The sequence below is a fragment of the Lithobates pipiens genome, unplaced genomic scaffold, assembly GCF_037356315.1.
Source record: "Lithobates pipiens isolate NorthernLeopardFrog02 unplaced genomic scaffold, aLitPip1_a1.2 Scaffold_35, whole genome shotgun sequence".
In the NCBI taxonomy this organism is placed as follows: domain Eukaryota; kingdom Metazoa; phylum Chordata; class Amphibia; order Anura; family Ranidae; genus Lithobates; species Lithobates pipiens.
Window position 1 is genome coordinate 10,941,215 of NW_027507811.1, and position 12,145 is coordinate 10,953,359.

General features: G+C 46.1%; 3 protein-coding genes across 3 annotated transcripts in view; all 3 read right to left on the bottom strand.

Moving 5' to 3' along the window:
- Positions 1 to 12,145, bottom strand: part of LOC143956085 (uncharacterized) — a 211,311-nt gene that overhangs the window by 153,636 nt on the left and 45,530 nt on the right. The window lies entirely within an intron of this gene.
- The window catches only part of LOC143956074 (uncharacterized), a 70,140-nt gene that overhangs the window by 21,010 nt on the left and 36,985 nt on the right, over positions 1 to 12,145 (bottom strand). The window lies entirely within an intron of this gene.
- Positions 5 to 2,557, bottom strand: LOC143956010 (uncharacterized). The gene is made up of 2 exons (XM_077466140.1): positions 2,278 to 2,557; positions 5 to 2,154 (listed from the first exon to the last, which is right to left on the bottom strand). Exons 1-2 carry the CDS (start codon positions 2,503 to 2,505, stop codon positions 1,948 to 1,950), a joined length of 435 nt encoding a protein of 144 aa, XP_077322266.1. The 5' UTR covers positions 2,506 to 2,557; the 3' UTR covers positions 5 to 1,947.

Here is a 12,145-nt window from a genome sequence, read left to right on the forward strand (position 1 = left end):
TCTCGTTTCCTGCGGCCTGCCAGGTTGCGTGCTCGGATAAGGGTCCGATGTGGATTTTTGGGGGTACCACACACCATTTTTTTAAAATTTTGGTGCAAAGTTCCCCTTAATATGCATACCAGACCTGAAGGTTTTATATTTTTATTTTTCAATGACTTTTATGTGTATTGTTGGGACCGACAATTCATTAATAGCCGGCACTAGCGCAAGCACTTTTAACCGGTTCCCGACCAGCGCACGACGATGTACGTCGACAGAATGGCATGGGCAGGCATATTGTCGTACATGTACGTCCAATCTTCAATGCCGCCCTGCCACCTGGAGCGCGCAGCCGGCGGCGCGCTCCCGCGCCGGTCGGGACCCCCGTGAGTCCGGTCGCGGGACCCGTGGACTCGAACGCCGCGGGCATACCCGCGATCGTCTCACGGGACGGCTGAATGGAGGAAATGCAGTGTAAACAGCATTTCTCCATTCTGCCTAGCAACTAGTGACGCTGATCTCTCCTCCATGTGATTGGAGCAGAGATCAGTGTTCACTAAATGAAAGCCCAACCCCCCCACAGTTAGTAACACACCCCTAGGAACACTTAACCCCTACACTGCCACCCACTGGTTAACCCCTTCACTGCCAGTGTCATTTACACAGGAATCACTGCGTTTATATAGCAGTGATTACTGTATAAATGACAATGGTCCCAAAAATGTGTCAAAAATGTCCGATGTGTCCCCCACAATGTTGCAGTCACAATAAAAAAATCGCTGATCGCCACCATTACTAGTAAAAAAAAAAAAATAATAAAAAATTATTAATAAAAATGCTATAAAACTATCCCTATTTTGTAAACGCTATAACTTTTGCGCAAACCAATCAATAATCGCTTATTGCGATTTTTTTACCAAAAATATGTAGAAGAATACGTATCGGCCTAAACTGAGGGAAAAAAATGTTTTTTTATATATTTTTGGGGGATATTTATTATAACAAAAAGTAAAAAAAATGCGTTTTTTTCAAAATTGTCGCTCTATTTTTGTTTATAAAAAATAAAAACCGCAGGGGTGATCAAATACCACCAAAAGAAAGCTCTATTTGTGGGAAAAAAAGGACGTCAATTTTGTTTGGGAGCCACGTCGCACAACCGCGCAATTGTCAGTTAAATGTATTAATGTTCATGTCCCATAGTCTTTAACGGTGTTCGCACAAATTTTTTGCCTGTTCGTATGTTCTGCTGCAAACCGAACAGTGGGGGGTGTTCAGCTCATCCCTAGTCAAGAGTATATAATGTACATATATAATGTACAACATAAAGTATATAGTGCAGGGGTCCGGAGTATATAAAGTATATAGTGCAGGGGTCAGGAGTATATAATGTACAACAGAGTATATAGTTCAAGGGTCAAGGGGTATGTAATGTACAACATAGAGTATATAGTGCAAGGGTCAGGAGAATGTAATGTACAATATACATTTTATAGTGAAAGGTCAGGATTCATAATATTGGTGTTCAGTAATCAGTGGAAGATGAAATGTTTACTGGAGACAAGTTGCAGAGGTCCCACACCGCTCCTCCCATCTCCTGAGACTGCACTCAGTGACTTGGGTCTGAGACTATACAGACATATCCCTCCACCCGGGAACAGCAAGGAAAGAAAACAGAGCAAGTGACCCGAGGAGAATTGCAAAGATAGAGATCCTGCTATACCCTGGCATGGGGCAGAAGACCCAAGACACATACCACTGGTGCCTAGGTTGAGCAATGCCTATAGTGAGAATCAACATTCTGCTGTCAGCTGAAGCCCAGAATCTCCATAAATCCAGTCTAGATACATAAATTGTGTCGGCAGCACAGAGAAGGAAGATTATCGGAGAGAAATCCAGGAATACAGGACGGGGGACACAGCTCAGGAAAGTGACCAGGGGATTACAGGCTGATATCACCCAGCCCCCGTCCTACTCTGGACCAATCAGTGAGCAGTATGGGTGGAGGAATGTATTTAGTGTTAATGACCCACCTGTGCTGATCTCTGTAGGAGTGTCCTCCTCTATAAATGTCCCCGTTATTCCATCCTCCTCCATAGACTGCTGATCATCCCTCACATACCTCTCTTCTTCTTCTTCTGATTTCACCCCAAATTCTATATCGATTGGATCTCCACTCTAAACCAAGAAAATGAGAGAGAAAATCATCTGTAAAATAAGAGCTTTAATATTGTGACATCACATAAAAAATCCACACATTGTCCCTGTAAGTGAATGTTCTAGATTCTCCGTCCCACCAACCTTGTAACAGTGGGGGATGGTGTGATCTTCCTGTATAGAATCCCGGGAATACAGAGGACGGGGACATCTCTCTGGTGGGTTTCTGGTATTAGGTGGCTTCATAATATCCTTGTGTCCTTCTGAAAACTCCTCCATAACCCCATACTCCTCATCCTCCTCTTTATACTCTTCTTTGACAAAAATATTATCATCTCCGAGGTTTCCAATCTGCAATATATTATAAAACATTTATTGTAACACACATGCTTGTGCATAATGTATAACTACCAGTGATTGTTCCTCATCTACCCGATGATGGTGGGGGATGGTGTGACCTTCCTGTGTGGAATCCCGGGAATACAGAGGACGGGGACATCTCTCTGGTGGGTTCCTGGTATTAGGTGGCTCCATCATATCCTTGTGTCCTTCTGAAAGCTCCTTCATTACACCATATTCCTTGTCCTCTTGCTTGTACTCTTCTTTAATAACACTATTATAATCCTCAAGGTTTCCACTCTGAATATATAATAAAACATTTATTGTAACAAACATGATTGTGTATAAATCATAACTACTCATAATTGTTCCTCATCTACCTGATGATGGTGGGGGATGGTGTGATCTTCCTTTGAGGAAACCCGGGAATACAGAGGACGGGGACATCTCTCTGGTGGGTTTCTGTTACTTGATTGCTCCATCATGATGTCCTTCAGAAAGCTCCTTCATTACACCATACTCCTCATCCTCCTCTTTTTACTCTTATTTAACAACAATATTACCATCCCCGATGTTTCCACTCTGAATATATAATAAAACATTTGTTCTAACAAACATGTTTGTGTATAAATCCTATTGGTGATTTTTACTAGGGATGAGCCGAACACCCCCCGGTTCGGTTCGCACCAGAACTTTCGAACGGACCGCAAATTCGTACAAACGTTAGAACCCCATTGAAGTCTATGGGACTCGAACGTTCAAAATAAAAAGTGCTAATTTTAATGGCTAATATGCAAGATACTGTCCTAAAAAGGGTTTGGGGACCTGGCTCCCAGGGGACATGGGTCAATGCCCAAAATGTTTTTAAAAATGGCCGTTTTGGTGGGAGCACTGATTTTAATGACGATTAAAGTGAAAAAAAAGTGAAATATTCCTTTAAATATCGTGCCTGGGGGGGTGTCTATAGTATGCCTGTGAAGTGCCACGTGTTTCCCGTGTTTAGAACAGTCCCTCCACAAAATGATATTTAATGGAAAAAAAAGTAATTTCAAACTGCTTGCGTTTTTAATGTAATATCTGATTCCGGCAATATGGATGAAAATCATTGAGAAAAATGCCATGGGTAGCCCCCCCTGCCCATTACCAGCCCCTTTGGATCTTGTACGGATATTAAGGGGAACCCCCATACCCATATTAAAAAAAGGAAAGACATGGGGCCCCAAGGCCCTATATACTCAGAACAGCAGTATACAGGTGGTGCAAACAAGACAGGGACTGTGTAGATTTGTTGTGTTAAGTTAAATCTGTTTGTAATTTTTAACTGGTACATTTTTAAAGTGTAGCTCCAGTCAAAAAATCTATATTTAAGCTTTTTGGAAAACATAGGGAAGGGTTATCACCCCTGTATAGTTTGTTTTGCCGTCCATCTTTTTTCATCTCACTTCCTGTTGTCTCCTTCCGTTTGCAAGTAGGAGACGTTTGTAAGTTGGATGTTTGAAAGTAGGGGCCTGCCCTATATGCTCTGCAGAAATGGCGGAACAAGGTGTTGGTGTTGCCACAACATTGTAAGCCCTCAAAGTGACTCTTGGTGGTCGCTCGAGCGCCCTGCTGTGAACGATTATATCAAGAATTGTAATTACATGCCATTGTTGAACAGTGGTAGAAAAATTGACCTTTGGTGGTTGTGGTGCTGGTGCCACAACACTATAAGTCCTCACAGTTACTCTGGGTGGGCACAGGAACGGGCCCTGCTGTGAAATATTATATCAAGAATTGTAATTAAACGCCCCTATTAAACAGGGGCAGAAAAATTGGGCCTTAGGCACTGGTGCTGGTGCCACGACACTGCAACCTCTCCCATATACTCTAGTTGTGGTGCAGGAATGAGCCCTGCTGCAAAGCATTGCATCAAAAATTGTAATTAAACGCCCCTGTTAAACAGGGGCTGAAAAATTGGGCTGGTGGCATCACCCAGAACCAAAAATGTTCTTCCAACATATCAGCGGAGGAGGAAGAGGATAGACAATCAACATAACAGGACAGTCACTCAGCATAAGCATAGGCAGTCTTGAAGGGATGTGATATTTCAAAAAAAAATTATTCGGTTACATCAGCTTCAGGTACTTGGTAGCGGTGGGTGATCCAAGACTGATTCATCTTGATAAAGGTTAGTCGATCAACTGAGTCGGTGGACAGGCGCACCCTGTGATCGGTAACAAAGCCACCAGCAGCACTGAAGGTTCGTTCCGAAAAATTGCTGGATGCAGGAAAGGCCAGTGGCTCAATTGCATACTGTGCAAGCTCTGGCCAGTGATCCATCCTCAGGACCCAGTAAGCCAGAGGATTTTCAGTGGGAAAGGTGTCCAAGTCTGACCTTGCCCCTAGGTATTCCTGCACCATGTAAATCAGATGCTGGCGATGGTTGCTGGAACCGATCATACCTTGGGGCTGCGGACTACAAAATTGTCTGAACGCATCGGTCAGACGGCCACCTTCTCCACGGCTCCTTCTGACCAATGCCTCAGCAACACGTTGTCCAGGACCAGGAGTTTGTAACCTCCCAGTCTCTGGGAACGCGTTGCACAGACCTTTCTGCAAGACCTTCCGGAGATGTCTCATCCTCTGCGACGGCAAGATAAGGTTGGCAACCTTACCCTTGTACCGTGGATCAAGGAGAGTGGCCAGCCAGTAATGGTCCCTCTCCTTGATCCGAAGAATACGAGGATCCTTCCGCAGGCTTTGCAGGATCAGGGAGTCCATGCAGCGTAGGTTAGCTGAGGCATTCGGTCCAGAGTCCTCTGGGTCACTAAGGACAACATGATCCGCAGCTACCTCCTCCCAGCCACGTACAAGTCCACGTGTTTCTTGGGACTGTAAATCATCCCTACAAGACTGCTGCTGCTGAGTGCTGATGCTGAGTGCCAGCCTCTACCTCCATGCTGACACAATCATCCTGCTCCTCGTCCTCTTCCTGTGTGATGGATGGGACAGCAGGAACACTGTCTGGATAAAGGGGGCCTTGAGAGGCAAGGAAGCATATGCTCCAACAGGTGGACAAGAGGTATAGTGTCACTGATGCATGCACTGTCACTGCTCACCATCCTCGTGGCCTCCTCAAATGGTGACAGGACAGTGCATTCATCCCTGATCATGCCCCACTGGCGTGGTGAGAAAAAAACAAGCTCCCCTGACTCTGTCCTGGTGCCGTAGTCGCACAGGTACTCATTGATGGCCCTCTGCTGCGTGTGCAGCCGCTGCAGCATGGCCAACATTGAGTTCCACCTGGTGGGCATGTCACATATAAGGTGGTTCTTGGGCAGGTTCAACTCCTTTTGGAGCTCAGCCAGCCGAGCACATGCATTAAATGATCGGCGGAAATGCACACAGACTTTCCTGGCCTGCTTCAGGACATCCTGTAAGCCCGGGTACCTGCCCAAGAACCGCTGCACCACCAGGTTAAGGACGTTAGCCACACAGGGCACATGGGTCAGAGGGCGGAGAGGAGGTTGGTGCCATTGTCGCAAACCACCATTCCTGGCTTAAGCTGGAGTGGCGTCAACCACCTCTCGGGCCTGCCCCTGCAGAGCTGACAAAATATCTGCCCCAGTGTGGCTCCTGTCTACCAAACAAACAAGCGCAAGCACGGCATGGCATTGTTTTGCCTGCATACTTGTGTAGCCCCTGGAACGCCTACGGAGCACCGCTTGTTCTGAGGACAGAGCACTGGAAGAGGCCATGGAGGAAGAAGAAGAGGAGGGGGTGGAGGAGAGAGGTGTGTCACAACCAATAGTAGCATTTTGGAGGCGTGGTGGCGGAACAACCTCCAACACTACTGCACCTTGTCCTGCATCCTTTCCAGCTGCCAGAAGAGTGACCCAATGGGCCGTGAAAGACGGGTAACGTCCCTGTCCATGCCTGCTGGACCATGAGTCAGCGGTAATATGCACCTTACCGCTGACCGCCCTGTCCAGCGAGGCAAGGACATTGCCTTCCACATTCCGGTAGAGAACCGGAATCGCCTTCCGTGAGAAAAAGTGGCGTTTGGGGACCTGTCACTGAGGAACCGCACATTGTACAAACTCACGGAAGGGGGCCGAGTCTACCAACTGAAAAGGCAGCAGTTGAAGTGCTAGCAATTTAGCCAAGCTAGCATTCAACCGCTGGGCATGTGGATGGCTGGGAGTGAACTTCTTTCGACGGTCCAGCAGCTGGGGCAGGGAAATTTGCCTGCTATAATCGGACGTGGGTGTACTGCTAGCAGAGTGCCCGGAAGCACTTGGCTGTGACACACCTAATTCTACACCTTCATTCCTCTCAGAGCAGGTTTCAGAGAGGACTGAAGGTCTAGTGGGGTTGGAGATCCCAGCTGATGAGGAGCAAAGAGAGGTCCGCTTTGTTCTTTGGGGTACGCTTGCCAACGAGCTGCATGGCAGGTCAACATATGTCTGGTCAAGCATGTGGTGCCCAAGCGGCTGATGTTTTGGCCACGCGAGATAAGCTTGAGAAATATGTTGCAAATAGCAGCAGTGTGATCTGATGCACTCGTCTCAAACAAAGGCCCACACCAAAGAACTTTTAGAATAACGCGCAGAGGCAGCGCCCTGCACAGGCGGAGCTCTGCGGTGTCATTCAGTCAGTGTGCTGCCCCTAAGCTGGCCCCCGGAGGGCATCCTGCCTCGTTGGACATGTGCCTCCTCCTCCCTCCTACCAGGCACCCATGTGGAGTCAGTGCCCTCGTCAACCCCTCCCTCTTCATCGCTGGAGCAAACCTGGCAGTATGCTGCAACTTGTGGAACATGACTGCCAGATTGCTGTCCTTGAGCATCCGCTCTCTCTGCGCTCACGCTACTGCCTTCCTGTAGCTGAGTATCATCATCAGAACCTACAAAACACTGGGCCTCCTCTTGGAGCATGTACCCAACACTGTGCTCAAAGAGTTCAGGAGACTCCTCAGGAGGACGTGGTGGGTCTAGGGAAGGAGTCACTGATGATGACATTGAGAGGAGGGAAGACGATGCGTTGGCAGCTGCTTTGCTAGTACCCTGAGACTGGGTGAGAGAGGATGAGGAGGATGAAGAAGGCTTGGTCATCCACTCTACAAAGTCTTCGGCATGTTGCGGCTCAACATGTCCAGCTGCCGAAAAGAAGGACAAGCGTGTCCATGGCCACGTGCTGATGATGACGATGCACCGCGTCCACGACCAGCACTGCTGTCTCTAGACACAGAGCCTGCTTGCCCTCTTCTATCGGCTCGCGCCTGTCTGCCTCTCCTTGTTGGCCTTCCAGACATGGTAATGGCCTGAAGGGAGATGGGAAAACCAGCAATTGTGCTGGAGGCACACAACACCCACTAACTCCTGCAGATGGCAGATGGCTCAATTAGAGAAGAGCTATATAGGTGGATATAACGGTGTATACTGCGGTCAGGGCACGCAGACAACACGCACAATCTCCTAAAATTGACTGCAAGCTCTATTACAAAAGAGCAATATAGCTAGCTATGTAGGTGGATATAACGGTGTATACTGCGGTCAGGGCACGCAGACAGCATGCACAATTTCCTACAACTGACTGCAAGCTCTATTACAAAAGAGCAATATAGCTAACTATGTAGGTGGATATAACGGTGTATACTGCGGTCAGGGCACGCAGACAACAGGCACAATCTCCTACAACTGACTGCAAGCTCTATTACAAAAGAGCAATATAGCTAGCTACATAGGTGGATATAACGGTGTATACTGCGGTCAGGGCACGCAGACAGCACGCACAATCTCCTACAACTGACTGCAAGCTCTATTACAAAAGAGCAATATAGCTAGCTATGTAGGTGGATATAACGGTGTATACTGCGGTCAGGGCACGCAGACAGCACGCACAATCTCCTACAACTGACTGCAAGCTCTATTACAAAAGAGCAATATAGCTAGCTATGTAGGTGGATATAACGGTGTATACTGCGGTCAGGGCACGCAGACAGCACGCACAATCTCCTACAACTGACTGCAAGCTCTATTACAAAAGAGCAATATAGCTAGCTATGTAGGTGGATATAACGGTGTATACTGCGGTCAGGGCACGCAGACAGCACGCACAATCTCCTGCAGATTGCTAACAGCTCAATTACAGAAGAGCAAGAACGCCAAATCGGGCGATAATGAATGGTGTATACTGTGTGGAAGGTACACAGAGAACACCCACTATCTCCTACAGACGCCAACACACTACACAAGGCCACCGCGCTGGCGGCCTTATATAGTGTGGGGCGTGTACTACACAGCCTGAGCTATGATTGGCCACAGATATCCTGCCTGTGGCCAATGTGGCTCTCCTCGCTGCCGGCGCTGTGATTGGCCAAGCATGCGGGGTCACAGTGCATGCTTGGCCAATCATGAGCCAGCAATGCACTGCGATGGCGCAGTGCATTGTGGGCCGTGAGCGCCACACGAAATTGGGGCGAACGGCCCATAACGTTCGGTATTTGCCGGACGAACAGCCGATGTTCGAGTCGAACGTATTTTTCGACTCGAACACGAAGCTCATCCCTAATTGTTACCCATCTACCTGATCATGGTGAGGGATGGTGTGAATGAATATCTGAGACTTGGATCAATATGGAAAAATTTGTTTTCATGACATTCTTTCTGCAAATTACATTCTTTCTTCTAAAATAAAGACATACATATTCCGATCCCCCACTACTAATAAAAGTCATATAGTCCGTTAGTATAGACTGATGAGGTGAGACGGTGATTGGTGGGAAAGGTGACACACCAACAAAATGAAGACAATGTTCCGGCCCCATAACTGGGGGAACGTTCTGATCCTGAAGGGGTAAATCTGCCTGTGTGGTGTAATAATTGCCCGTTGTAGGTCATGTATGGTCAGGATGGTCATTGTCTTGTCTATTTATTGTCAGTGCTGTTTGTTTAAAGGAACATATTACTAGAATTTAACTACAAAATGAAGGAAATGTTCTGACCCGGTAAGTGGGGGAATGTTCTGACCCTGTTGGGGTTAATCTAGGTTTCCACACTATATATGTGTGTATCATCATCTGCTGGAGATAAAAGACGTCACAGTGACTATGGAGGAAGAGGACGGACATGACAGGGGGGGGGTTACTGGGTGTAAATATAAAATAAGATCTTATTACCTCCTTTTCTGCCATTTCCAGCAACGTCTCCTCTCTACTTCCTCCGGACTCACCTCTAACACGTAACTTCCTGTCTGTACCTGACATCACTTCCTGTCTAGGTAGAAGTTAGATCACCCCCATGTGGAGCTCAGAGAAAATGCAGTGTCTCCAAGTATGAACACGGCCTTGTGCTGTGTGTGTATGTACTGTATATCCTTATAGATGGAGTCATCTCCACTCCCAACAAGGTGGAGAGAAATATACATATATAATATTCTTAGATTGTAAGCTCTAACGATTCCTCCTGTATTGAATTGTAGTGTAACTGTACTGTTTGCGAGGGATGAGCCGAACACCCCCCAGTTCTGTTCGCATCAGAACATGCGAACAGGCAATAAATTTGTTTGAACATCCGAACACCGTTAAAGTCTATGGGACTCGAGCATGAAAAATCTAAAGTGCTAATTTTAAAGGCTTATATGCAAGTTATTGTCATAAAAAGTGTTTGGGGACCCGGGTCCTGCCCCAGGGGACATGTATCAATGCAAAAAAAGTTTTAAAAACTATAATTTTTTCGGGAGCAGTGATTTTAATAATGCTTAAAACGAAACAAAAAAAGTGAAATATTCCTTTAAAATTTCGTACCTAGGGTGTGTGTATAGTAGGCCTGTAAAGTAGCACTTGTTTCCCATGCTTAGAACTGTCCCTGCACAAAGTGTAATTTCTGAAGGAAAAAAAGTCATTTGAAATCACTCGCGGCTATAATGAATTGTCGGCTCCCAGTAATACAGAGAACAGTCATTGAAAGTCATTGATAAAAAAAAAAAAAAAAAATGCGTGGGGGTCCCTCCAAATTCAATTACCAGGCCCTTCAGGTCTGGTATGGATTTTAAGAGGAAGTCCATGTCAAAGTAAAAAATAATTTTTTTTATTTTTTATCAATGACTTTCAATGATTGTTCTCTGTATTACCGGGAGCCGACAATTCATTATAGCCGCGAGTGCTTTTTTTTTGTAAATTTTTGTTTATTAACAGTTTTATAACACATAGAATACAGTACAACGTGTACCAAAATCCCCCCACTCCCTCCCCCCACTTAACCCTCAACCCTTGTGCAGCCTTCTAACCGTTACCAATTCACATTCCACGCTCATAACTGTACAAAAAGAAAATGAAATATAAAAAAAGGCATCATGTTTTCCAGGGGTCAATGGTGCATCCAATCATCACACAGTCAGATAATTATTTAGTCTGGATTACATCATTCCTTTGCCCAGTACATAGAGTCAGGGCCGTTTTTAAGGCAGGGCAAAAGGGACAGGTGCCCTGGGCCCTGTCATTGTTGTGGGTCCCAAAGCAGCTGCCTCATACTTGCCAGCTATCCCAGTTTCCATTTCCTTGTCTCTTGCTGTGTCCTGATATCTCAGTGTGAAGTGCTGCTACTAATGCTGCCCAGCTATACCCTATTGTTGTGCACAGATGACTCACCCGCAGACCCTGTGTTTACATATGTAAATAGAAGCAGCATTCATATGTAAATAGCTGCATAGATATGTAAATAAAGGCAGCATCCATATGTATAGCATGACCCCTGGAGTGAGGAGATGATGTGCTGTAACCTCTAGCAACGAATCAGTGAGCAGTATTACTGTACAGTAATCTCAACAAGCAGAAATCATGTGCTGTAACCTCTAGCAACGAATCAGTGAGCAGTATTACTGTACAGTAATCTCAACAAGCAGAAATCCTGTGCTGTAACCTCTAGCAACTAATCAGTGAGCTGTAATGTGTGCTGTAACCTCTAGCAACCAGTCAGTGAGTGGTAGTGATACACTGTAACCTCTGGCAACCAATCGCAATAGCTGACTGATCTGATTCAGTAAACTGATTTTGAGACTAGCTGCTATTTATTGTATGTCTCAGAGCAGGTGGAGAGCAAAACTGCATGGGGGGGCCCAAGAAAATTTTTGCCCAGGGTCCAATCAATATTAAAGACGGCCTGCATAGAGTGTTTCTTAAAGCTGACCCCCATCGTAGTAGATTAATTAAAAGCGCCCCTGGCGTCCAGCCAACACTACCATACTTTCTCAAATTTTATAGGACAACCCCTACTTAAGTATGTTGCTTTATAAAAAGGTAGTGCTTTATTGATTATGCCTTTCTAGTAAGACAATGTGGGCGGTTCAGGTTTTTTAAAATACAATAAAATAGCTTTACGTGCGTAAAACAGGGAAAGGGAAATCATAGTTCTTTGCGCCCTTTCGGTGCGCCAACTCCTCCACCAGGCTGAGCAAGCAGACGGCAACTGTAAAAGGAATTGGCACCGAAAGCATCGTCTGTATAGTGCGTGTTACCCCTTTCCAGAACTCCTTTATCGGCTGGCATTGCCAAAATACGTGGTCAAAATCAGCATGACTATCTGTGCAGCGCCAACATACTGCTGTACCTGTGCCATATATCCCAGCTATCCTTGCTGGAGTATAGTACACCCTGTGTACCAGTTTAAATTGAATAAGCCTATCTCTGGCCGACACC